The sequence below is a fragment of the Musca autumnalis genome, unplaced genomic scaffold (genome assembly GCF_047663935.1).
Source record: "Musca autumnalis isolate F117 unplaced genomic scaffold, ASM4766393v1 scaffold_5, whole genome shotgun sequence".
NCBI classification, from domain to species: domain Eukaryota; kingdom Metazoa; phylum Arthropoda; class Insecta; order Diptera; family Muscidae; genus Musca; species Musca autumnalis.
Genome location: NW_027412088.1, coordinates 77,382,526 through 77,410,226, shown reverse-complemented (window position 1 = coordinate 77,410,226; position 27,701 = coordinate 77,382,526). Strand labels below are relative to the sequence as shown.

The 27,701-nt window shown below is 35.3% G+C and overlaps 2 protein-coding genes across 9 annotated transcripts in view; both read left to right on the top strand.

The window, feature by feature from the left end:
• Positions 1–25,412, top strand: part of kermit (PDZ domain-containing protein GIPC-like protein kermit) — a 29,745-nt gene extending 4,333 nt beyond the window's left edge. The window contains exons 1-2 of one of the 3 annotated variants that reach the window (XM_073957570.1): positions 10,367–10,496; positions 24,156–25,412. In XM_073957570.1, the coding sequence (XP_073813671.1) occupies positions 24,254–25,282 (1,029 nt within the window). In that variant the 5' untranslated portion in view covers positions 10,367–10,496; positions 24,156–24,253 and the 3' untranslated portion in view covers positions 25,283–25,412. Of the gene's footprint in view, positions 1–10,366; positions 10,497–18,485; positions 18,655–24,155 lie in introns of those variants that run through there. The other 2 variants (XM_073957572.1, XM_073957573.1) reach the window with 2 other exon arrangements.
• Positions 1–27,701, top strand: part of Lpin (phosphatidate phosphatase LPIN) — a 166,964-nt gene that overhangs the window by 51,924 nt on the left and 87,339 nt on the right. The gene's annotated exons all lie outside the window — the stretch shown is intronic.

The window sequence follows — 27,701 nt, the reverse complement described above, 5'->3', positions numbered from 1 at the left end:
GGAATTTTCTATAGAAAATTTTAAGCCTCCCTTGAGGCTTTGGAATTTTCTATAGAAAATTTTAAGCCTCCCTTGAGGCTTTGGAATTTTCTATAGAAAATTTTAAGCCTCCCTTGAGGCTTTGGAATTTTCTATAGAAAATTTTAAGCCTCCCTTGAGGCTTTGGAATTTTCTATAGAAAATTTTAAGCCTCCCTTGAGGCTTTGGAATTTTCTATAGAAAATTTTAAGCCTCCCTTGAGGCTTTGGAATTTTCTATAGAAAATTTTAAGCCTCCCCTGAGGCTTTGGAATTTTCTATAGAAAATTTTAAGCCTCCCCTGAGGCTTTGGAATTTTCTATAGAAAATTTTAAGCCTCCACTGAGGCTTTGGAATTTTCTATAGAAAATTTTAAGCCTCCACTGAGGCTTTGGAATTTTCTATAGAAAATTTTAAGTCTCCACTGAGGCTTTGGAATTTTCTATAGAAAATTTTAAGCCTCCACTGAGGCTTTGGAATTTTCTATAGAAAATTTTAAGCCTCCCCTGAGGCTTTGGAATTTTCTATAGAAAATTTTGAGTCTTCCCTGTAGCTTTGCCATTTTCTATAGAAAATTTTAAGCCTCCCTTGAGGCTTTGGAATTTTCTATAGAAAATTTTTAGCCTCCCTTGAGGCTTTGGAATTTTCTATAGAAAATTTTAAGCCTCCCTTGAGGCTTTGGAATTTTCTATAGAAAAGTTTAAGCCTCCCTTGAGACTTTGGAATTTTCTATAAGAAATGTTAACACTACAATTTTTAGAACCTGTTTTCTGTTTAAGGATGTCCTGTAAGAGGTTTTCTGTCTATTGAGGGCTTCTAAGAAGTATGTCTCCATTTTATCATCCTGAACATAGCATTATTTATTTTTATTGAAATAAGAAATTCATTCAAAACATGGTCTCATGTTATGGGGACTACAATGCGACCTTGTTTAATAAATTAATTTATTTAACAAATAATCAGTTGGATTATAGTGATAGCAAAGAAAAAGATTATATTATTTTTATATATAGTCCAATGTAGAACTGAAAGTCAAATTAGCTGATTAATGCAAAAATAATCCGGTTTAATTATTTAATCATTGTTTGATGTCACTCTGTGACGTTGTTATACAATTTGCTGTGATTTGTTTTTTTTTTTTTTTTGAACTTAATACAATATCAGCTGATTAATAAGAATACGAATTATTTGTAAGTAAAATGTTGTTAGCACAATAAAAAAGGGGAATAAACACGTGCGTATTTATAGGTTTGAAATGTATAGGGGACAATAGAATATTGCTGAGATAGAAAAAATCATTACCTAAAAACGTGTTTATATTATTTATTATTATTTTATTCAGTTCGATTCGAATAGAAAATTATTAAATATATCCGGTTTAAAAGCCAAAGAACAATTTATAAATGAAGCTGAGCACTAATGGTTCTTCTTACGGAAATGTAAAACCAAGAAGGAGTATTCCACTGCGTTACTTAAAAACTACTTAGCCACAATCATAGGCAAATTGTTTAAACAAAATTATTTTCCCATGATTTTTTTGTCATTTATTTCCCTTAACAAAATCGTTCAATAAAATTTTCGCAAACATGTTGTAATTTACTTTAGATTTTCAAATTATTACCCAATCTTTGTCTCCCATATACACAACCATCGAACCAACTTAGTTACAGCAATTTTGATGTCCATTGAAAATAAAAGTATGTCGTAAAATTGTGAAAAAAACCTGTATCTCTTGCAAGTAATCTGCAAAATAATGCCTGCGAACAAAGAAACTCTACCAGTTCCAGTGTGTATGTGGTTTTGTTGCTATATCAACCATTAAATTTAAAAAAATCAAGTACATACCACATACAATAGACTACGCCATAGTCGTTGAAAACGGGCTACTCTAATCACCTGATCTCTAGTTAAACAAAGCTTAAACCAACAAGAAAAAACCTGCACAAAATTATAAAAATAAAGAAACTAATATTAACTAACCCAATTGGCAATATATGTATGATTCGTTGACAAGAAAGCAAAGATGAAGGCTGTTGTTATTGCCTAGAGATGGGAGTCATTTAAGAGAGATTACAACTCTAAAATTTTCTATAGAAAATTCTAAAGCCTCTAGGGAAGCTTAAAATTTTCTATAGAAAATTCCAAAGCCTCTAGGGAGGCTTAAAATTTTCTATAGACAATTCCAAAGCCTCAAGGGACGCTCACAATTTTCTATAGAAAATACCAAGGCCCCCAGGGAGGCTTAAATTTTTCTATAGAAAATTCCAATGCCTCTAGGGAAGCTTAAAATGTTCTATAGGAAATTCCAAAGCCTCTAGGAAGGCTTTAAATTTTCTATAGAAAATTCCAAAGCGTCTAGGAATGCTTAACATTTTCTATAGAAAATTCCATAGTCTCTAGAGAGGCTTAAAATTTTCTATAGAAAATTCCATAGCCTCCAGAGAGGCTTAAAATTTTCTATAGAAAATTCCATAGCCGCTAGAGAGGCTTAAAATTTTCTATAGAAAATTCCAAAGCCTCTAGGGAGGCATACAATTTTCTATAGAAAATTCCAAAGCCTCTGGGGAGGCTTAAAATTTTCTATAGAAAATTCCAAAGCCTCTGGGCAGGCTTAAAATTTTCTATAGAAAATTCCAAAGCCTTTAGGCAGACTTAAAATTTTTATTAAAAAATCCAAAGCCTCTAGGGAGGCTTCAAAATTTCTATAGAAAATTCCAAAGCCTCTAGGGAGGCTTAACATTTTCTATAGAAAATTCCAAAGCCTCTAGGGAGGCTTAAAATTGTCTATAGAAAATTCCAAAGCCTCTAGGGAGGCTTAAAATTTTCTATAGAAAATTCCAAAGCATCTAGGGAGGCTTAAAATTGTCTGTAGAAAATTCCAAAGCCTCTAGTGAGGCTTAAAATCGTCTATAGAAAATACCAAGGCCCCCAGGAGGCTTAAATTGTTCTATAGAAAATTCCAAAGCCTCAAGGGAGGCTTTAAAATTTCTACAGAAAATTCCAAAGCCTCTAGGGAGGTTAGCATTTTCCATAGCAAATTCCAAAGCCTCTAGGTAGGCTTAACATTTTCTATAGAAAATTCCAAAGCCTCTAGGGAGGCTTACAATTTTCTGTAGAAAATTCCAAAGCCTCTAGGGAGGCTTAAAATTTTCTATAGAAAATTCCAAAGCCTCTGGGGAGGCTTAAATTTTCTATAGAAAATTCCAAAGCCTCTGGGGAGGCTTAAAATTTTCTATAGAAAATTCCAAAGCCTCAAGGGAGGCATAACATTTTCTATAGAGAATTCTAAAGGCTCTCAGGAGGCATACGACTTTCTCAAGGAAATTCTAAGGCCTCTAGGGATGGTCAAACATTTTTATAAAAAATTCCATGGCCTCTAGGGATGCTCAAAATTTTCAATAGAAAATTTCAAAGTCTCTGAATACAGTTTTGAGAGGGTTCATTTCTTACTCCCCAAAATTTGTTTGACAGAGATGAATTTAAAACACGATTCTGCATTCAAATGCTCTAACCATGTTCCTATATGATCTAAAAACATAAAAACCATCAAACAATTTATCAATTTATCACTATTGTACCTCAATTCCAGTGCGCTAATTTTTAAGCATTCACACATTGTTTTCCTGGCACCACCACCACGCGTTTGACACACATTCGTTGCCAATTGTTGTTGTTTGAGTTGAATCGTCGAACTTTTTCCTAGTACGCAGTTTATTTTGCATATTTTGTTCTCTTGGTTTATACGATTGTTACCGCTTTTATTTTACTATTTGCCTTTTCATTTTTGTTTTGTTTTTGCGAATAATCAATGCGGAAGACTTGTGGTGTGGTATATGCTGAGTGCCAGTGTACCGGCAAATCGCCGGTGGCTTGATCAATGTTTTTGTTTTGCAAATTTCTAGAGCTGTTGGCGGCGATATGAATGGAATTGACGTTTCAATTTATGTTTTTATGAGCGTTTAAGTGTGCTTTAAATGAGTTTTATTTAATTCAATTATAGTAAAATGCTAACAAAATAGGTTTTGGGAATTTTTCTCTGGAGGAAGATTTTGCAGGGTAAAAATTGAAAAAAAAAAAGATTTCTAAGATACGTAATGTCTTTCGGTTTTAATGAGATTTGAATGTGGTTTTTATCAAGGTTGACCTATTTCTTACAGAGTCCATGGGTCCCCGTTCTCTTGTTGTTTTACAACAAGAAACAGTAACAATTGCGGTCCATTATCTAAATTTGTGTTTCCAAAATATCATAAAAGTAAAAAATTGGAAAACTGTTGATTTAAAATCCCATTAAAACAGTTTTAAGAGAAATTTTGGACTATCTTTGTCCCCTTAGAAATGTACTTTCCATACTGGACATAAATTATAGATCATTCATCCTTGTGATTTGCGACACTTGTTAATCGTCTTAATTAACATTTTGTCTTCTTTATGCCAATTCTTTTGCTTGTCCACATTTCTTCTGCGTAGTTCCCATTCCTCCTCTTTTTTTTCATTTCCATAAATTAATATTATCACTTGAATTTGTTTAAATTTTGCCTTTACTTCATTGTTGTCTTCTTTTATTTCAATTTTTTTGCACAAACTATTTTTGCGTGTGAGGTTTTTGCGTATTTAGTTGGTTGGCAGTGTCAACAAACTATTTAATTTGCCATCAGGGTCGTCGTTATTTGCATAAAACAGGCAGCCAGCCAGCTAGGCAGTGAGCAAGTTCAGTGGCAGGCAGATGATATTTTTGAATTATGAAGATACTATCAATGAAAAGATCAAGAAGCTTATGATACTTGGAATGTTAAAAATTGAAGTAATATACCAATTTTTCAGGCCCTCAGTATTTGGCTGACGATGGTATGAACACTTTGATACGATCGGAAATTCCAAAGCCATAGAAAATGCCATAACCTCAAGGGAGGCTTAAAATTTTCTCTAGAAAATTCCAAAGCCTTAAGGGAGACTTAATATTTTCTATAGAAAATTCCAAAGCCTTAAGGTATTCTTAATTAATTTTTTTTTATAGAAAATTGCAAAGCCTCACAAGGGCTTGAAATGATCTATAGAAAATTCCAAAGCCTCATGGTTGGCTTAAAATTTTCTATAGAAAATTCCAAAGCCTCAAAGGAGGCTTAAAATTGTCTATAGAAAATTCCAAAGCCTCAAGGGAGCCTTAGAATTTTCTATTGGAAATGACAAAGCCTCAAGGGAGGCTTAAAATTTTCTAGAGAAAATTCCAAACCCTCAAGGGAGGCTTAAAATTTTCTAGAGAAAATTCCAAAGCCTCAAGGGAGGCTTAAAATTTTCTAGAGAAAATTCCAAAGCCTCAAGGGAGGCTCAAAATTTTCTATAGAAAATTCCAAAGCCTTAAGACGGATTTAATTAAAATTTTCTACAGAAAATTTCAAAGCCTCTAAGGAGGCTTAAAAATTTCTATACAAAATTTCAAATCCCCTAAGGAGGCTTAAAAATTTCTATAGAAAATTTCAAAGCCTCTAAGGAGGCTTAAAAATTTCTATAGAAAATTCCAAAGCCTCAACGGAGGCTTAAAATTTTCTATAGAAAATTCCAAAGCCTCATGGGAGGCTTAACATTTTCTATTGAAAATGCTTAAGCCTCAAGGGAGGCTTAAAATTTTCTATTGGAAATGCCAAAGCCTCAAGGGAGGCTTAAAATTTTCTAGAGAAAATTCCAAAGCCTCAAGGGAGGCTTAAAATTTTCTAGAGAAAATTCCAAAGCCTCAAGGGAGGCTCAAAATTTTCTATAGAAAATTCCAAAGCCTTAAGACGGATTTAATTAAAATTTTCTACAGAAAATTTCAAAGCCTCTAAGGAGGCTTAAAAATTTCTATACAAAATTTCAAATCCCCTAAGGAGGCTTAAAAATTTCTATAGAAAATTTCAAAGCCTCTAAGGAGGCTTAAAAATTTCTATAGAAAATTTCAAAGCCTCTAAGGAGGCTTAAAAATTTCTATAGAAAATTCCAAAGCCTCAACGGAGGCTTAAAATTTTCTATAGAAAATTCCAAAGCCTCATGGGAGGCTTAACATTTTCTATTGAAAATGCTTAAGCCTCAAGGGAGGCTTAAAATTTTCTATTGGAAATGCCAAAGCCTCAAGGGAGGCTTAAAATTTTCTAGAGAAAATTCCAAAGCCTCAAGGGAGGCTTAAAATTTTCTAAAGAAAATTCAAAAGCTTCAAGGGAGGCTCAAAATTTTCTAGAGAAAATTCTACAGCCTCTAAGGAGGCTTAAAATGTTCTACAGAAAATTTCCTATAGAAAATTCCAAGGCCTCTAAGGAGAATTAAAATTTTCTATAGAAAATTCCAAAGCGTCCAAGGAGGCTTAAAATTGTCTATAGAAAAGTTCAAATCCTCTAAGGACGCTTAAAATTGTCTACAGAAAATTCCAAAGCCTCTAAGGAGGCTTAAAATGTTCTATAGAAAATTTCAAAGCCTCTCAGAAGGCTTAGAATGTCCTATAGAAAATTTTCTATAGAAAATTTCAAGGCCTCTAAGGAGACTTAAAATTTTCTATAGAAAATTTCATGACCTCTAAGGAGACTTAAAATTTTTATACCCTCAGCCTTTAGGCTAAAGAGGGTATTTACACTTTGATACGACCTCTAAGGAGGCTTAAAAATTTCTATAGAAAATTTCAAAGCCTCTAAGGAGGCTTAAAAATTTCTATAGAAAATTTCAAAGCCTCTAAGGAGGCTTAAAAATTTCTATATAAAATTCCAAAGCCTCAATGGAGGCTTAACATTTTCTATAGAAAATTCCAAAGCCTCATGGGAGGCTTAACATTTTCTATTGAAAATGCTTAAGCCTCAAGGGAGGCTTAAAATTTTCTATTGGAAATGCCAAAGCCTCAAGGGAGGCTTAAAATTTTCTAGAGAAAATTCCATAGCCTCAAGGGAGGCTTAAAATTTTCTAGAGAAAATTCAAAAGCCTCAAGGGAGGCTCAAAATTTTCTAGAGAAAATTCAAAAGCCTCAAGGGAGGCTCAAAATTTTCTAGAGAAAATTCTAAAGCCTCTAAGGAGGCTTAAAATGTTCTATAGAAAATTCCAAGGCCTCTACGGAGAATTAAAATTTTCTATAGAAAATTCCAAAGCGTCTAAGGAGTCTTAAAATTGGCTATAGAAAATTTCAAATCCTCTAAGGACGCTTAAAATTGTCTATAGAAAATTTCAAGGCCTCTTAGGAGACTTAAAATTTTCTATAGAAAATTCCAAAGCCTCACGGGAGGCTTAACATTTTCTATAAAAAATTCCAAAGCCTCAAGGGAGGCTTAAAATTTTCTATAGAAAAATCTAAAGCCTCAAGGGAGGCTTAAAATTTTCTATAGAAAATTCCAAAGCCTCAAGGGAGGCTTAAAATTTTCTATAGAAAATTCCAAAGCCTCAAGGGAGGCTTCAAATTTTCTATAGAAAATTCCAAAGCCTCAAGGGAGGCTTAAAATTTTCTATAGAAAATTCCAAAGCCTCAAGGGAGGCTTAAAATTTTCTATAGAAAATTCCAAAGCCTCAAGGGAGGCTTAAAATTTTCTATAGAAAATTCCAAAGCCTCAAGGGAGGCTTAAAATTTTCTATAGAAAATTCCAAAGCCTCAAGGGAGGCTTAAAATTTTCTATAGAAAATTCCAAAGCCTCAAGGGAGGCTTAAAATTTTCTATAGAAAATTCCAAAGCCTCAAGGGAGGCTTAAAATTTTCTATAGAAAATTCCAAAGCCTCAAGGGAGGCTTAAAATTTTCTATAGAAAATTCCAAAGCCTCAAGGGAGGCTTAAAATTTTCTATAGAAAATTCCAAAGCCTCAAGGGAGGCTTAAAATTTTCTATAGAAAATTCCAAAACCTCAAGGGAGGCTTAAAATTTTCTATAGAAAATTCCAAAGCCTCAAGGGAGGCTTAAAATTTTCTATAGAAAATTCCAAAGCCTCAAGGGAGGCTTAAAATTTTCTATAGAAAATTCCAAAGCCTCATGGGAGGCTTAACATTTTCTATTGAAAATGCTTAAGCCTCAAGGGAGGCTTAAAATTTTCTATTGGAAATGCCAAAGCCTCAAGGGAGGCTTAAAATTTTCTATTGGAAATGCCAAAGCCTCAAGGGAGGCTTAAAATTTTCTATAGAAAATTCCAAAGCCTCATGGGAGGCTTAACATTTTCTATTAAAAATGCTTAAGCCTCAAGGGAGGCTTAAAATTTTCTATTGGAAATGCCAAAGCCTCAAGGGAGGCTTAAAATTTTCTAGAGAAAATTCCAAAGCCTCAAGGGAGGCTTAAAATTTTCTATTGGAAATGCCAAAGCCTCAAGGGAGGCTTAAAATTTTCTAGAGAAAATTCCAAAGCCTCAAGGGAGGCTCAAAATTTTCTATAGAAAATTCCAAAGCCTCAAGCGAGGCTCAAAATTTTCTACAGAAAGTTCCAAAGCCTCAAGGGAGGCTTAAAATTTTCTAGAGAAAATTCTAAAGTCTCAAGGGAGGCTTAAAATTTTCTATAGAAAATTCCAAAGCCTCAAGGGAGGCTTAAAATTTTCTATAGAAAATTCCAAAGCCTCAAGGGAAGCTTAAAATTTTCTATAGAAAATTCCAAAGCCTCAAGGGAGGCTTAAAATTTTCTATAGAAAATTCCAAAGCATCAAGGGAGGCTTAAAATTTTCTATAGAAAATTCCAAAGCCTCAAGGGAGGCTTAAAATTTTCTATAGAAAATTCCAAAGCCTCAAGGGAGGCTTAAAATTTTCTATAGAAAATTCCAAAGCCTCAAGGGAGGCTTAAAATTTTCTATAGAAAATTCCAAAGCCTCAAGGGAGGCTTAAAATTTTCTATAGAAAATTCCAAAGCCTCAAGGGAGGCTTAAAATTTTCTATAGAAAATTCCAAAGCCTCAAGGGAGGCTTAAAATTTTCTATAGAAAATTCCAAAGCCTCAAGGGAGGCTTAAAATTTTCTATAGAAAATTCCAAAGCCTCAAGGGAGGCTTAAAATTTTCTATAGAAAATTCCAAAGCCTCAAGGGAGGCTTAAAATTTTCTATAGAAAATTCCAAAGCCTCAAGGGAGGCTTAAAATTTTCTATAGAAAATTCCAAAGCCTCAAGGGAGGCTTAAAATTTTCTATAGAAAATTCCAAAGCCTCAAGGGAGGCTTAAAATTTTCTATAGAAAATTCCAAAGCCTCAAGGGAGGCTTAAAATTTTCTATAGAAAATTCCAAAGCCTCAAGGGAGGCTTAAAATTTTCTATAGAAAATTCCAGCCCTCTAAGGAGGCTTTAAATATAGCCTCTAAGGAGGCTTAAAAGTTTCTATAGAAAGTTCCAAAGCCTCTAAGTAGGCTTAAAATAGTCTATAGAAAATTCCAAAGCCGCTAAGAAGGCTTACAATTTTTTACAGAAAATTGCAAAGCATCTAGTGAGTTTTACCATTTTCTATAAAAAATTCCAAAGCCTCACGGGAAATTTTAAAAATTTTTATAGCGAATTCCAAAGCCTCAAGTGAGGCTTAAAATGATCTATAGAAAATTCCAAAGCCTCTAAGGAGGCTTACAATTTTCTATAGAAAATTTGATAGCTGTTTATAGGATTTAAGGCCTGCGTACATGTGCTGCTCTGCCTGATTGCCTTGCTTTCCTGCTTCATTTTTGACATAATAAAAATAAAAGAATATAGAAGGCCGAGGAAATTTCGAACTGGGTTGCCCTTTTCTTTTTTATTATTTTATCAGAAGTAAGCAAGGTAAGCAGGCAAGGCAGCTTATGTACGCAGGCCTTTAGAATTTTGTACAGGAAATGTGAGATCTTAATAGAAGCTTTGGTATTTTCTACAGAAAATTTGAGAACTCCCTAGATGTTGCAATTAAGGAGGCTTAAATTTGTTATAGAAAACTTCAAAACCTCTGGAGTCCTTAAGGCCTCGACACATAAGAAGCATGGCATTCTAGCTTAGACTAAAGACCAAGTTCGACCTAATGCAAATGTGATTCTGAAATCTTTTTATTAGGTCGAACTTGGTCTTTAGTCTTTTATCAGATATGACTTAAGCAAGAATGCCATGCTTCTTATGTGTCGAGGCCTCTAGGGAGGTTCAACATTTTCTATGTATAGAAAATTCCAAATCTTATAAGGAGGCTTAAAATTTTTTGTAGAAAATTCCAAAGCCTCGGGGAGACTCTTCTCATATAGTGATATCAAAGCCTTTTCAAATTAATTGTGTTGCCTTCCGATTTCAACCCCATTAGACCCACAATATAGTTCAGCAATTTGTAATTCCTATTAAAATTTTTCTCAGTATAAATTCTATTACAATATCTAAGCATGTATGTCACAGAAAGATAAAGAAAAAAATTATTATTGACAGTTTATTCCATTTGTTTGTTTTTGTTGCCTTTCAAAATTGTAAAGCCATAAATTAGAAATTAAAAAATATAAAAAGATTACAAACAATACTTTTTTTATCAATTTTGGATTTTCCAACAACAAATTCTCAAGTCATTGTAAATTGATTAAAGGTAAAATTATTTGTGCAATATTACACAATACACACACACATAAATATTTACAAAATGCATTTGGCATATCAAGAACTATGGATTATACCAATCAGTAGCGCCAACAACTGATGTGCTATGTGAACAAAAGGAATTTTACTCACTCTCATGACATAAAGGTTTAGGACCCCACATGTGGTAAGACCAACTCCGTCCTTGTCCTTCTGGCTGGTTAACATGAAAAGTGTAACCAATTTGGTTCAAAATTTGTACAACGTAATATATCTTGGATCAATTTAGGGATTATATCGGACATCTCCTGTGTGTGCCTCTCTCACAAAAGTTAAAAAACAAAAATTTAAAGGGTACAGTTCGAGAATAGTTGTGGAATTTTTACCGAAGTTAGTCCTTGTGACCATCTTTACATCGTCATCTTACTTCGTGAGATAATGGCCCAAAACTCAAAAAATCTGACCTGACGAGCACAATAACATACGAAATGAGTATTCAAATTTGTCGAGACTTTGAGCATTACTTTCAAACATACATCAAGTTCCAATAAGTTGTATATCGGACAACCCTTTCGAGTGCCTCCCCAACAAAAGTTCAAAATTTGCGCTTAAGTGCAGTTAATGGCTGTTCTTGTTACCCGAAAGATATAAACATTCTACGGTGAAGAATTAAAACGACGATTGGGCACGGTAACTATAGAAAGTAATGACTCTCAAAATTAGATTAAGTTCCAAGATGGACTATGTCGATCCATTCCTTCAGGTATCACCTCCACAAAAGTTAAACTCTTTTGCGGTTAAATCCAGTAAGGTCACTTTTGGGATCGTGTTGCAAATTTAATAGCGGGTACTCTGTGTGATCGTGACTACAACAGTGTCGCTACGGACAAAATGATTGATGGCTTTACACTTCGCTACCAATGATTTTTTATCAAAGCCCCAGGTTTTCACTTTCTGATTTATATACATATGTGATGAGAAGTGGAGAAGATTGTTGAAGACTCGCCCCAGTATTTGTGTATTATTGACTGTGCGTTTACGCCTGATTCTGATGGACATTTCTAGCTCTTGGTTAACCCTTCGTGCCTAGGATGTGAAAAGTGACACGGTGCTCTTGAATCAAATTTAAATGGAAGGTGCATACACCTGGGTAGTTTTTGCGGATTCTGAAACTACAATGTTCATAGATGAGAAAAATCAAAAAACAAAAAAAAAAAAAATCTTCGCAGCGCTTTTTAAATAAATCGCGATTCAAGTTGACATTTTTAGGGGTTGTTTAGGTTTTCACGATTGTGCTTAGAAACCGCAAGTTCTATCAAAATGAGACTGAAGATAATGTTGTAGCTATGAAAATTTTCTACAAGATTGACGTTTACGGTATTTTTGTAGGTTTTACCATTTTTGAGATATTGAAGTTCAAATTGGGACAATGCACTGACTGTATCGCCACCTTATAAAACAATGTCATGAAGGGTACGCCTTAACTAACTTAATGAAAACCGCTTACACAGGGGAAGTTTTTGTGAATTCGGAAACAGCAATATTCCTAGATGAGAAAAATCCAAAAACAAGAAAAAATCGTTGTAGGGATTTTAAATAAATCGCGGTCAAAATTCACATTTTTAGGTGTTTTTTTAGGTTTTCACGATTTTGCTTGGAAACCGCAAGTCCAATCGAAATGGAGCTAAAGAAAATGTTGTAGCTGTGAAAATTCTCTACGGGATTGACGTTTACGATTTGTTCTCAGGCTGTACCATTTTTGAGATAAAGAAGTTCAGTTTACATTTTTAGGTTTTTTTTTGTTAGGGTTCGCGATTTTGCTTGAATACGGCAAGTCTTATCGGCATGGGACCTGAGAAAATCTTATAGCTGTGAAAATTCTCTACAAGACTTGCTTAAGTAACTTATCCTTAGTTGTAACACCTTTTTAGATACAGTCGAAATCGCTTATAACGTCGGTCAAGGGACCGGCCAAAATCGGACGCTATAAGCGATAGTCGTTATAAACGGTAAAATTATATTATGTATAGTGACTTTTGGGTATAAATATGTTGTTTTATCAAGTAACTAAATAAAATCAATTGAATTTTTTACATTTTCTTTCTATATACCTAAGTATAAATGACTAAAAACAAAATAATAATAAAAAATGATACTAAATTCATTCTTCAGCAGATATATTACCTTAAAATAGGATATGATTCTATTTCTAATAGTCGAATTTCGACATAAATTTTAAATTTAACTCAGATTTTGAAAGGGTTTCCAAAACACATTTTTGTTTGTAACATCTTCTGAGTAAATAAATTGTTGAAGAGTTTCTACAGCTAAATACGCCTCTGACACTGACGGCATTTGAAATTATGTATCTGTAGTATCCGCAATTTCTTTGTTAGACTTGCCTCCATCTAAAACTTCTAACATTATGTCGTCACATTGGTTGGCAAAAATTCAAGCTTAATTGACTTGAGACCGCCATCTTCGAGCATGTTGTGCATAAGTTTGGTATTTTGTTGTTGCTTGAGTTTGAAAAAATATACATAAAAAAATTATTGAGAGAAAAATTCCTTCTTCGTATGAATTGACGTTATAACCGATAGCAAAATTCAAATATTTCACAAAAAGCCGACGTTACAACCGATATGACGTTATAAGCGATGACGTTATAAGCGATATTTTTGTGTGGAATATAAAGGGCAGAAATTCGGGACTTTTGGATTTCGTCGCTATAAGCGATATGACGTTATAAACGACGACGTTATTAGCGATTTCGACTGTATATAAGTTTAAGTTGGGAATTTGCAGTCATGACATTGTTTTATAAGGGGGCGATACAGAATTGAATTGAATTTGAATTGTCCCACTTTGAACTTCCATATCTCAAAAACGGTGAAACTGCCGAGAATACCATAAAGGTCAATCTTGTAGAGAATTTTCATAGCTACAATATTTTCTTTAGTCCCTTTTTGATAGGACTTGCGGTTTCTAAGCAAAATCGTGAAAACCTAAACAACCCCTAAAAATGTCAACTTAAATCGCGATTTATTTAAAAAGCGCTCCGGCGATTTTTTTTTTATTTTTGTCATCTATAAGCGTTGTAGTTTCAGAATCCGCAAAAACTTCCGAGGTGTAAGCACCTTCCATTTAAAATTGTTTCAAGAGCACCGTGGCATGTGATGAGAAGTCATTATCACACCGAAATGTCTCAAATTTGGTATTTAATCTTTGTTGGGGGTATAAAACTTTCCCCCATAAATTTGTCGGTATAGGTCCACGCCTTCATATAGCCGCCATAGAATGGTAGCTCCCGATATTCGGTATTTTGACGGTTGCGGCCGCCACAATAATCCATCGAAATGGCTGAAATTTGGTATTTAGTCTTCGTTGGGGGTATAAAACTTTCCATATGAAATTTGTCGGCATAATATATAATTGTTCCACAAACATCCCAGGTGGGACAAGGGAGACTTCTCTCATATCAATGAGTGCACGCCGATTCATATTCGCTCAATGATATGGGATCTACTTTTTATTGCCGAGTCCGAACGGCGTGACTTACAACACCACTTGTAGAGAAGTTTTTCATGGCTTAAATACTCAGGAAATGTCGCCAGCATTACTGAGGGGGAATTTTGCCACCGTTGAAAATTTGATGTTGCTTGGCCTGGGATTCGAACCGCAGACCTTATGTGTGCAAGGCGGACGTGCTAACCATTGCACCACGGTGGCCCCCGAAATTTGTCGGCATATGTGGTATTTAGTCTTCTGTCAAGTTTACACTTACGCTCCAAAATCCACTGGATTTCACGAAATCCTGAAATACACCCCGGTGTTTATACTTATTTTTTGTTGATTTCAAACATATCACAATTATCAAGGTAGATGCATATGTATGTGCAGCTGATCGAACATGTATTTTCAAAACAAGCTGTTGTAAATTGAATTAGTCATCAAAAAAAAATGCGACAATATAGAACTTTAAAGCTTTATATCGAAAATTATAGTAAAATTATCAATATATCGTATTAATTGTCGCTCTGTTCCAGAACCTGCAAGAGGCTACTATTTTTTACTACGATAACATTTTTTCCTTTATGTTATCGGAAAAAGTAGTAAAAATTAGTAGATTCTTGCAGTACTGGAACAAACCATGTGTATTATACTAACAAATGAAAAAATAAAAAATGAGTTTATCGTTGAGACATCATAATAATAAATTTTTGTAGATAAAAGTTGTGTTCAGAACCTGCAAAATATTACTACTTGCTGTAGTTTTCCCGTTTAGTGCTACAAATGCGTTCCCGTACTCCGAAATTTAGCAAGACTTGCACATCTCTTTAAACGAAAATGGCGCTGAATAACAAACACCATCTGCTCCTGTTTTCTGCTACACAAATTTGGCATAGTTCTATTCTACTATGCAGCAGCATGTTTATTAGCACCTGAATATGATAGCTGATACGTTGATTTTGACATTTCTGGAGTTATTGCAATTTCCGTCAGTTTTCCTTTCCCGTATTTTTTAAGAAATTTGTATGGGAAAGCAATTTTTGACAATTCGCTCTTTTTTCTAACATTACCGTTAAAAAAGTACTGGAACACAATGGAAAATATCATTGTAACAAAGTAACATAATATTTTTTTTACATTGTTTACACATTTTTATAATAACAATTTTTTGTTACAGCAATTGACCATCTACCTTGTTTATTGTGATACGTGAAAAGTGTTGCAACTTTTGGTACTTTTTTAAGCAAAGACAGGGTTGTATATCATGAGTACTGTGATTTCGATGTTGATTTCGGGGAAATCACGAAATGAGATGATTTCATTTTTGTATGCGAAATCATGATAAATTTTGCTTGATTCCGCTCGAAATCACGAAAAGCCTTCGAAATCACGAAACGACGCCGAATGTAAACCAAACATTCGTTGGTGGTATAAATTTTCCCTCATAAATTTGTCGGTCGTAATTCTGAATGTTGTGACGTCAATATCCCAAGAAATTTTTTATGTATTTAGTCTTCCATGGGATTATAAAATATTCCAGAAGAGAATTATCAGTATAGCGTACCTCTTAATTTTCGGTATTTTGAAAATTTTTTCCACATTATCTTGCCGAAATATAGGAAATTTGGTATTTAGTCTTCTTTGAGTCTAAAAATTTTCCGCCAGAAATGTGTAGGTATACATCGATATTTTGATAGAACCATAGAACCCATAGAACGGTACCTCCCGAATTTCGGTATTTTGAATGTTAGCCACATTGTTTTACCGAAATTGCTGAAATTTGGTATATAGTCTTATTTATAACCGAAAGGAAACTAATTGTTCCCTTTTACTTCCATACAACTGGTGGTGGAGGGTATAACAAGTTCAGCCCGGCCGAACTTAACGCCGTTCTTACTTGTTTTTATTTGAAATCTAATGACGAATATCCCAGCTTTGGTTGGGCGCATTTCACCAAAGTGACCAATATTAAAGAAGGCATTCTGAACATTTAATTGATCTCAATTGCATTGCCAAAAGTGGTCAGATACTAGAGATATAGAACAAGACGCTCAGCTGTCTGTCTGTCCATCGCAATTTTATTCAAATCGTAATGGAATTTTTTGCGTTGATGGGGATCCTATTGGAGAAGAAGCCTATTACCTTTGTGGGGGTCGGATTATATTCAGGGATGGGAATGGGGAAAACTTCTGTGGATAAAAAATCAAGATTTCATTCTTATGCGAATATCTCCGCTTCTGGAAAGTGGAAACCTTTACAATGATGTAAAGTAGAGAGGCGTAGGTGGTTAAACAACGAAGATATATAAAGCTTATGTACAGAGGAAGTGGTGTAGGGCCTTTGCTCAATTGTTAATATTAAATTATACCCTCAGCATTTATGCTAACGAGGGTATATACACTTTCATACGGCAAAATATGCCTCATCGAAATAATGGTTTTAGACCCCATGTATGTTTGGACGAACTCCGTTTCAGACAATTTGGAGTTGATTTAGCCATGTTTGTCCGTCTGTCTGGCTGGCTGGAGCGCACGATAACTCTCGAACGGATTAACCGATTCGGTCCAACATTTGGCTTTCCTAATATTTTGTCCAAACTTAGTTCAAGTTCGAAGATGGGTTATATCGGTCCATTCCCTCTGGTACCTACTCCCAAAAATTTCGAAAATGTTCGGAAAATTTGTGCGTACGATAACTCTTGAAGGTACTAACCGATTTGGTCCATACTTTGCACATCGTGAAATGTGTACCATATTTAGATGAGGTTCTCAATAGGTCCACTCCTTCGGGTACCTCCCACACAAAATTTCGGAAAAGTTCAGTTTAGGACCTGCTCTCGAATCGCTATGATTTTTGCTGTAACAACTTGTATTCATTGCCCGCTATACGATGGTACAAGTTTCATCAGGGACAAGTCGTTACTTCCTGAGAAAATTGCCTAAAAGATGCAAAAAGCCCCTGTGACACTGAATGTAGGGGTTGGAGCGCAAGATAACTCTCGAACGGATTTGCCGATTAGGTCCAAAATTTGGTCTTCGTAATATTTTGTTCAAACTTAGTTTAAGTTCGAAGATAAGCCATATCGGTCCACACCTTCAGGTACCTCCCCCACAAAAATTCAAAAATGTTCGGAAAAAATGTGGCCGCAATAACTCTTGAAGGGAGTGACCGATTTAGTTCATACTTTTATACATCCTAATATATTTACCAGATATAGATCAGGTTTGAATATGGACTATATTTGTCCACTCCTTCGGGTACCTACCACACAAATTTTCGGATAAGTTCACTTTAACACCTGCTCTCGAATCACTTTGATTTTTGATGAAGCTACTTGAATTTGCTGCCTCAATTATGACGGTAAAAGTTTTTTCAGAAGCAAGTCCATACTTCTTCTGAAAAGATTCCAGACATAGGCTGAGGGTACTTTTTTATTTTCTAAAATCCATTTTCAACTTTAATAAAATATTCACCAAAATTCGATTTATGGGGAAAACGAGTCGAATCGTTTTCCATCACATCATATGGACTTCCATCATATTGACTTTTGGCCATCAGGGATTGATATTTGAACACAATAACATCTTCGATGCAGAGTGTTGCATAGGGTGTCGCAAGATCGACCTCGCAAGCCCCAAGCATCTTTGTTTGTTTTTTATTAAACAATTTTATTATTTAAAACAATTGTTGGAATGTTTTATCTGAATTTCGTACAAATCAATTAAGCAATACTATGCTGATGGCTCCCCCAAAGAATGCATTTCCGCATTGCCGAGAATTTGAATAGTTTTACAACATAATTGAATTGAATTTTCCTAATAGAATTCCCATTAAAAAATTACAATATTTTCTTTGGTTACAAAATGTGGGGCACCACCAGCAGTCTTCGGTTTTCCTAATCTAATTATAGAACTCCTCCGAATTCTTGTGGATCAAAAATAGAAACAATGCAAGAAAACTTTAAGTGTTCATTTCCATGGTGGCCGTCTGGAGTAGGCAAAAAAAACAATGAATGTTGCAAGCACCCACATGTACTACGTGAGTGACTCGTCTATCCACCTTCTGCCACATTTAGTTTGCTGCAGACATTCTAACTAAACGGGCGAAAGAAAAAAGCATAAGACAACATATTTCCAAGTGTGCTATCCCGGCGATTAAAAATATTGTAAATAAAGTACTTTGTGGTGATATTTATTTGATTCGATTCTGTGGTGGGCCCTTGGTCATCGATTGTTATCAAAAACTTCTCAAAACGCTTATCAATCTCCTCTTATCAGTTTGTTACGGTATTTGACAAATTCGTCTTACTCTTCACTTTGTGTGTGAACGCCTTCACTGTCCATGAACTGCTTGCTGGCTGCCTGGGAAATTACACCTCTTGCAGTATCTTTTTTTATTTTGTTGTTATTTTTTACTATTTAAAAAATCTTATCTTGAATTGTTTTGGAAAAATATTTGTGTTGTGATAGATACCACCAGAGACAGAGACACAGAGAGAGGGCAACTCATTCGTTGTAGTTATCGTCGTCGTGGTCTATGCCATTGTCAGTGACGCCGTGGCCGCGTTTGCCTAAAGATAAAAAATAGAAAAAATAGTTATTTATTAATATTTTTATTCATTTTGTAAAAAACAACAAAAACTAAATTAAGTGATCAAAGTAATGCCTTAGTAATAATACCCTTAAATATATTTAAAAACAAAATATACAAATTACTAAAAAAAATTTTTATGGTGTTGGTGTGCTGTATAATAACTTGTAAATAACTTTCCATAACTCAAAATGGCATAAACAAAAAGTGTAGTGAAATTATAGTTGCTATTATCAACCACATTCTAACAACATAACCTCACATTTTTATCTTTGTTCGTGTTCGTGAACTCTCTTCTCTAATGGCCTAAACTTCCTTAACTTTTTTGTTTTTGCTATTAATCATCAATCACTTTTAATAATGGTATATTTTTTCTCTATAAACAATTTTGGTGATAAAAAACAAATAGTTTTAAGTGTTTCTTAATTACAAAAAATATGGCAATGCAAAAAAAATAAACAACAAACTTTCTTAATGACAAATATAAACATGACAAGGCGTTAGTTGCAAAAATATTTATTGATTAGAATTTCGGCACATGCAATGCTTAGTGCAAATGACTATCTGAAATAAGTTTGTTTTGAACAATAAGACAGAGATATAACCTCAGCCTGTGTGAATTTTAATCTTCATCTATCGACAGATCGAATACCGGCTCCACAACCAAGATCCTTCTCCCTAAAAAGTATGTATTTATGGGGTTTTGCCGACAAAAATATGGATTTAAATTAAGGCTCAAAAGTTGTGAAGAATGTACCTGAGGGGAGGAAACAACATAGTCAATTTTGGAAATGGATTTTCCTTTGAAAGTTATTCCTTTCGATAGTCATTTATCATTGCAGTCGGCAACCTAAAGAAAAATATACCTCAGGGGCCTGAGGTAAAATTTTCCTAACGAAAAATATCACTTATACTCCTGACCTCCTATAGAAAAATATACCTCAGGCGACAGAGGTGAAATTTTCCCAAGGAAAAATATACCTCAGGTGCTTGAGGTGAAATTTTCCCAAAGGAAAATATACCTCAGGTGTCTGAGGTGAAATTTTCCAAAGAAAAATATACCTCAGGAAACCGAGGTGACATTTTTCTTATTAAAAATATACCCTTTTTATAGACCCATTCTGAAAGAAATGGTGATTCTATATAGACCCTTTCGGAAATAATTGAGTACCTTTGGGAAAAAATTCTAATGGATCCTGGAACATAACCTGAACAAAATTGTCGAATTTTTGTGAGGGAGGTACCCTATGAAATGATCCGATATGGTCCATTTTCCTAAAGAAAAATTTACCTCATGTGCCTGACGTCTTACAGAAAGTATACCTCAGGAGACTGAGTTGACATTTTTCCTATTACAAAAATATACCATTTCTATAGGCCCTTTCTGAAGAAATGGGTGCTTCTTTGGAAAAACTTTTCTTAAACAAAAATGTTAAACTTTTGTGAGGGAGTTACCCTAAAGAGTGGACCTACATTTTCGAACTTATACTAATTTTGGACAAAATATTACACGATCCAAAGTTTAGATCCAATCGGTTGCTCCATTCAAGAGAAATTGCGAGTACAATTTTTGCGAACATTTTTTTTTAACTTTTGTCGGATAGGTACCGGAAGTAGAGGACCGATAAACACCATCTTCTAACTTTTTCTACAATTCGCAGAAATATTACGATACGCTAATTTTGGACCAACGAACCCAGTATCCGATTTGAAGGGGGTTTTATAGCTTTCGGGACATTTTTTCAGGAAGCATGGACTTGTCCCTGAAAAAATTGTCCCGTAGTATAATGGGTCACGAGGACAACATGCTGTAAAAAAAACGAAAAGACCCGAGGCATGTCCTTAAAGTGCAATTTTGCGAAAGTTTTTTTGAAATTTTGTTGGGGTGGGGTGAGGGGGTGTACTTGAAGGAGTAAGAACTTCTTCGATGACCATGTGGTCCTCATTTAGAAATCCATGAGGTTTTCTTATAGAAGACCAGGAGGTCTTCTCATAGAAGACCAGGAAGTCTTCTCATAGAAGACCATGAAGTCTTCTCATAGAAGACCAGGAGGTCTTCTTATAGAAGACCAGGAGGTCTTCTCATAGAAGACCATGATGTCTTCTCATAGAGAACCAGGAGGTCTTTCTATAGAAGGCCATGAGGTAGTCTTATAGTAGTCTTCTGTACAGAAATCGAACTATGAGGTTTTCTTATATACAGAAGTTGGCTAATGAGGCTGACCTAGAAGTCTTCCTATGAGGTATTTTTTTTTTTTTTTTGTGAAGAAAAGGACCTATGAGGTATTTTGCTGTACGGTAGCCGACCTGTAAGATCTTCTTCTGTAGAGTAGCCGACCTATGAGGTCTTCTTCTGTAAACAAGCCGACCTATAAGGTGTTCTTTTGCATATAAGCCAACATATGAGTTCTTCGCCGGTAAAGAAATCAATCTATAAGGTATTATACTGTATGAGGACTTCTTCAGTTGAGAAGCTGCCCTCTTCTTCAGTTCAGAACTCGTCTTATGAGGTCTTCTTTTGTTTAGAAGCCGTCCTATGAGATATTCATCTATACAGAAGCCGATCTATGAGGTCTTCTTCCGTACAGAAGCCTGGCTATGAGATCATCTTCTGTACATAAGCCCACTTATGAAGTCTTCTTCTGTTCAGAAGCCCACTTAAGAGGTCTTCTTCTGTACATAAGTCCACTTATGAGGTGTTCTTCTGTACAGTAGCCCACTCATGAGGTCTTTTTCTGTACAGAAGCCCAATTATGAAGTCTTCTTCTGTTCAGAAGCCCACTTATGAGGTCTTCTTCTGTACAGAAGTCTGCCTATGAGATATTCTTCTGTACGGAAGCGCACTTATGAAGTCTTCTTCTGTATAGAAGCCTACTTATGAGGTCTTCTTCTGTACATAAGTCCACATATGAAGTCTCCTTCTGTACATAAGTCCACTTATTAAGTCTCCTTCTGTACAGAAGACCACTTATGAAGTGTTCTTCTGTTCAGAAGCCCATTTATGAAGTGTTCTTGCGTTCAGAAGCCCACTTATGAAGTGTTCTTCTGTTCAGAAGCCCACTTATGAAGTCTTCTTCTGTTCAGAAGCCCACTTATAAGGCCTTCTTCTGTACAGAAGACCACTTATGAGATCATATTCTGTACAGAAGCCCACTTATGAAGTCTTCTACTGTTCAGAAGCACACTTATGAGGTCTTCTTCTGTACAGAAGACCACTTATGAGGTCTTCTTCTGTACATAAGTGCACTTATGAGGCCTTCTTCTGTACATAAGTCCACTTATGAGGTCTTCTTCTGTACATAAATCTACTTATGAGGTCTTCTTCTGTACCCAAGCCCACTTATGAGGTCTTCTTCTGTACAGAAGCCCACTTATGAAGTCTTCATCTGTTCAGAAGCCCACTTAGGAAGACTTCTTCTGTTCAGAATCCCCTTATGAGGTCTTCTTCTGTTCAAAAGCCCACTTATGAAGTCTTCTTCTGTTCAGAAGCCCCCTTATGAGGTCTTTTTCTGTACATAAGTCCACTTACACGGTTGTTTCTTGATATTTCTCATCTAAGAGCATTGTAGTTTCAGAATCTGCAAAAACTTCCCAGGTGTAAGCACCTTCTATTTAAATTTGGTTAAGGCACACAGTGCTTATGAGGTGTTCTTCTGTACAAAAGCCCAATAATGAAGTCGTCTTCTGTTCAGAAGCCCACATATGAGGTCTTCTTCTGTACAGAATTCCTTCCTATGAGATCTTCTTCTGTTCAGAAGCCCACTTATGAGGTCTTCTTCTGTACATAAGTCCACTTATGAGGTCTTCTTCTGTGCAGAAGCCCACTTATGAAGCCTTATGAGTTATGAGGTCTTCTTCTGTACATAAGTCCACTTAAGAAGTCTTCTTCTTTTTTTCAGAAGCACACTTAAGAGGTCTTCTTCTGTACATATGCCCACTTATGAGGTCTTCTTCTGTAAAGAAACCGACCTATGAGTCCTTATTCTTTGGAGAAGCCTAAATATGATGACTTCAGTATGATGTCTTCTTTTATACAAAAGGCGACCTATGAGGTTTTCGGCATATGCGCTAGTATTTATGTTGCATAGAGAAATAGAGTATTTCGGAGGCCTATCATGGCAGGAGTGGCCCTAAATATTGAAAAGTTTCTATGACCATATTTCGTGAAATATTGTCTTCCTCAGAGAATTAAAATTGTCTAATTATACGAGATGTGACGTTGAACGTTATGTACCTCAAGGTATAGACCGACATAGTTCATATTGAAACTTGATCTATGTTTAGGAGTCACTTCTTTCGATGACTATCGTGCTCACCAGACATTTTAGTTGGATGCCGTAGGATTTTTTTTGAGATTTCGTACCATTATGTTAGGAGGCATAGACTTGCCCACGAAAAGCATTATATCGCTGTAAGTAGGACCACAAGAGGTAACAATTTTAAAATGACCCTCGGACAGACCTTTAAAAATTTTCGTTCAAATCGTGCTTATAAGTCATTTTAATTGGCACCGTCAGGAAGTATGGTCTTGCTCACGAAATACATTAAATCGCAGTAAACAGGGCCCCAAAGAGTACCTTCGGTAAAAATTTCAAACTTTTGCGAAAAAAATGAAATTTTGTGAGGCAAGGGCACGACGGTGTTCTCCGATGTAGACCTTCTTGGAAGTTGATGTACGTTTAGAAACAATTTTACGATGTGCAAAGTTTCGGTCAAATCGGATACTTAGTTCGTAAGTTAACATGGTTATCGCTTGTTGTTGTAGCAGCATGGATTTGTTGCTGGGTTGACAGACGCTGGCAGAAACGCTTTTGGTTTCGGGCCAATCCGATGCTTATCTGTCATTTTATAGGTGCCGTCAGAGTTTTTTTAGTACTTTTGGCCCATTATCTCAGGAAGTATTTACAAGTATATACTATTAAAAGGTTCACAAGGACTTCATGGTTAAAAATTTGAAGAAGATCCTAGAAGTGGCTTTAAACTTCACTTCTTTTAAACAATTTTCAAATTTTGTGTGGGAGGTGCCCCAAGAAGTTGATCGTTATAGTCCATATGGAAATCTGATCTATATCTGGAAGATATATCACGATGTGCAAAGTTTAAACCAAATCGGTTACTGCCTTCGAGAGTTATCGTGCGTACCAATTTAGAGGCAAATTTTTAACTTTTAGGCGGGAGGTTCCTGAAGGAGTAAACCGTTATGGTCCATGTATATATATCCTCGTTTGTCTAAAGGAAAAGCTTGAGTAAAAATTTAAATGTATATCTCCGAATAATTATTACATCCCCCTCTAACATACAATATTGGGAAGAAGATTGGGAAGAAACTAACATATACATATAGATATATACAAATATACCTAAGTTTACATGTCTTATCTAACAAAATCGCACATCATTTCTGTACTCACAACTCCACCACCACCATCAAACTGCATTAACTAACAAAAACAACGGTGAAGGTAACAAATCACAACTCCCACAAAAGTAAAGAATAAGCAAAAAAAAAGAACTAAAAATAAAAACCCTAAAACTAAATCAAAGAAAATTTCTCTTCATCTTTGAATAGATTGGTAACTGAAACAAAATTGTAACTCCCGCCCGTAACTGAACCTTGGATATTTTTTTGAAGAGAAGAACACAACCCGCTCCGAAACTTTCAACAAAATGCCACTATTTGCCAAGAAAGTTCCCAAACCCACAATACCAGCAGATTCGGTGTTTCATGACAACAACAATGGTCTTATGTCAAATGGTAAAGTGCCACCATCCACACAACCGCAACAACAACAGAATGGCAATTACCATCAGCAACGACCGGCAACAGCCCTTGAATCGAATGTTACAAAACCCCAATTGGTGTTCCACTGTCAACTGGCCCATGGTAGTCCAACAGGTTTGATCACCGGTTTTGCCAGTGTACGAGAGTTATACAAGAAAATTGCCGAATGCTATGACATACCTGCCGAGGAGATTCTCTTCTGTACCCTCAACTCGCACAAAGTTGATATGACCAAGTTGTTGGGAGGTCAAATTGGTTTGGACGACTTTATATTTGCCCATCGAAAGGGTCAACCAAAAGAAATTGAAATTGTCAAATCCGAGGATGCCTTGGGTTTGACCATAACCGATAATGGTGCCGGTTTTGCTTTCATCAAACGCATTAAAGAGGGCTCCATCATTGATCGCATAGAACACATTTTGGTTGGAGATCACATTGAAAAGCTGAATGGTGAAAGTATGGTGGGTAAGCGACATTATGAAGTGGCACGTCTTTTAAAAGAGATACCCACCGGAGCCTCCTTCACCCTGCGTTTAGTAGAACCTATGCGCAGTGGCTTCCAGGGTATTGGACCACGATCACAATCCCGCATGCCCTCTGGACGTGGTGGTTATGGCAGCGGCAAAGAGACCCTACGTTTCAAGGCAAACGGTAATGTAGAAATCGAGGAGAAACACGACGATTCCACCCAAGCGGGTATTGAGGCCATAAATAATCTACTCGAATCCTTTATGGGTATCAACGATGCTGAGTTGGCAACACAAATCTGGGATTTGGGTGCCGATAAAACGAATTCCATGGATTTTGCCGAGGCCATTGATAATTCCGATTTAGAATCGTTTGGTTTTACCGATGATTTCATTATCGAACTTTGGGGTGCTATAACAGATGCCAGACGCAAGAAAAGTAAATAAATAAGTAATGACGAAGGAGGAGAATGGAGGAGAAGGAGGAGACAATTTTAAACATATTGTTGTTAATTATATAAATTTAAATCATAATAATAAATTAGTAAATAAAATAATATAAATTAAAAATAAAAATAAAAAATTGCTCAAAATATAACAAAAAAAACAAACTTGGAGGGTCTTAATATGAGGAAAAACAATCAAAAGGAGGGGGGGGCTACTTTTTTGGTTACTCTAAATGTAAGTTTCTTGGAAAAATTGCCTACAATACTGGGAGTTGGGTAGAATTTTCGTAGAAAAGTCTTACGAATGTTTTTGAAGAGAAATAGTATGGTTATATAAAAAGAAGTGAAAAATCGTTAAAATATTCTGAACTAAAATAAAATGATTACTTTCCTTTTCTATCTACGATTTAAGGTTGAGAAGTTTTTCGACCACGGATACCACAAATTGCTAGATTAGGTCAGAAAATATCTTCAATCGGTCGGTACGTTTATATGGGGGTTACCACAGGTAACCTCAAATGTCAAATAACATGTAGTTCGTTCAAAAATGTGGCTAAAATCATTAAAATACTTTAAATCTTGAGGTATCACATTACATGGGGCTATACAAAAAACATGGACCTAGTATGCTGGAAATTTCTGAAGATTTGTGACCACCACACTCAAATGCCAAATTAAAGATAGTTCGGTCAACAAATGAAGCTAAAACCCACAAAATACCGAAAATCGGAAGGATCCGTTATATGGGTGTCTATACCAAAACATGGACCCATGTTGACAATTTTTAATGGAGAAGTTTTGTAACTGCTGGGAACCTCAAATGTCAAATAACAGGTAGTTCGGTCAACAAATGTACATAAAATATTCAAAATACCTAAAATCGGGAGGTACCGTAATATGGGGGCTATACCGAAACATGGACCAATATTGATAATTTTTGGCAGGCAGTTTGTCAAAAAGATACTGTACCAAAAGTTGGGCCGGTATATCACATCTTCTAACCTTATCTGCATATGCCCTGAAGAAAGACACTTGGGTGCAAAAATATAGCGTTCCAGCTCAATTGTTGTGGAAAGAAGTTTTGTATGTTTCCATCGTAAATAATTATTCCACTGAATTCACACAATTAACACAGAACACCGCTTAAGAAGTGTTTTCGAACATTCAGGTCATTGTCGAGGGAAGTAAGGACAATAAGGTTGTAGCCAAGGCCTACATAAGGTCGCCCAATGTCAAAAACATTATTGTGATTTAAAATACAAAGAAACTAAAAAAACTAGGCCTTGGATGTAGCGTTGCAATAGAGACCTCAACTACTACCTGCATTAAATACATGGTCTTAATTACAACAACAACAAAATTAAAAGGAAAACTGAGTAGATTATGAAAGTAGAGCTAATAATATGAGACACGTGTATCGGAGTTTTTGAAGTTTACAACGGAAACTAACCAAAGTAGACGGGACAAGTTCCGCTCATTTCTATTTTTTCAAATATTCGAGTTAAGATATGTTGGAATCCTTGCATTTCAGGTATATAGTGTCTTTGGCAACTTTACGAGGAGTATGTGGGGAATATTTTTTTTTTTTTAAATGTTGGTCCTTTTTTGAAAATATTTCAAAAACTACTTTAAAATGTAATCATACCAAATCGAAATAATCTACAAAATTGTTCGCCATAAAGGTTTTGAGAAGAAAGTTTGAAGTTTTTCATATTTTTTTAAAAATGTTTCATCTTATCAGCATCCGAAGCACTTGATTGTATTTGTCCAGGTTGTCTGTGTCATATTCTATCTGATTGTGATAAAATATGACATAACTGCGCGGCTCCTATTGATATTCCGAGATGTTTCAATTATATGTCAATTTAAACCCCTTCCGGTGTCCGCGGAATAATTTATTGGTTTTTTGGTGACAAATGATTAGAAAGCCTTGCTTTATCGACTGAAAGAAAATTCGGCTTTAATATATCAAAAATTCGCGAAAATAAAGTGACTGTTCTATCCTGATGACCAAAAATAAATGCCTATTTTTCATAGTACTAACGGAAAATTGATCAGAAAATCATTTCGCGAAGATCTAGAAACATAATTTTTTCTGTGTTTAATACGGAACATCATAGACTTTAGATCCCCACAAGATTAAAAGCGCTGATTCATTCGTATTGGGATAAATAAGCTAGCATTAACTAAAATTTAGGTGTTTTATTCTACTGACGTGGAGTGTATAGTTGAGTTTGAGTTGAGACATATTGTCCTTTCTGGAAATTGTAATGTTGTGGTCATGATCACAAAGACTGCAAGATATTAGGACTACAATACGAAGGAATGGGCATTGTCCATCTTGGAACATGACCTAAGCTGTGGTGTCACTTCTTTCGATACAAGTTAGTCCCAGTGGGTTTTCGACCCATTGTGACAAG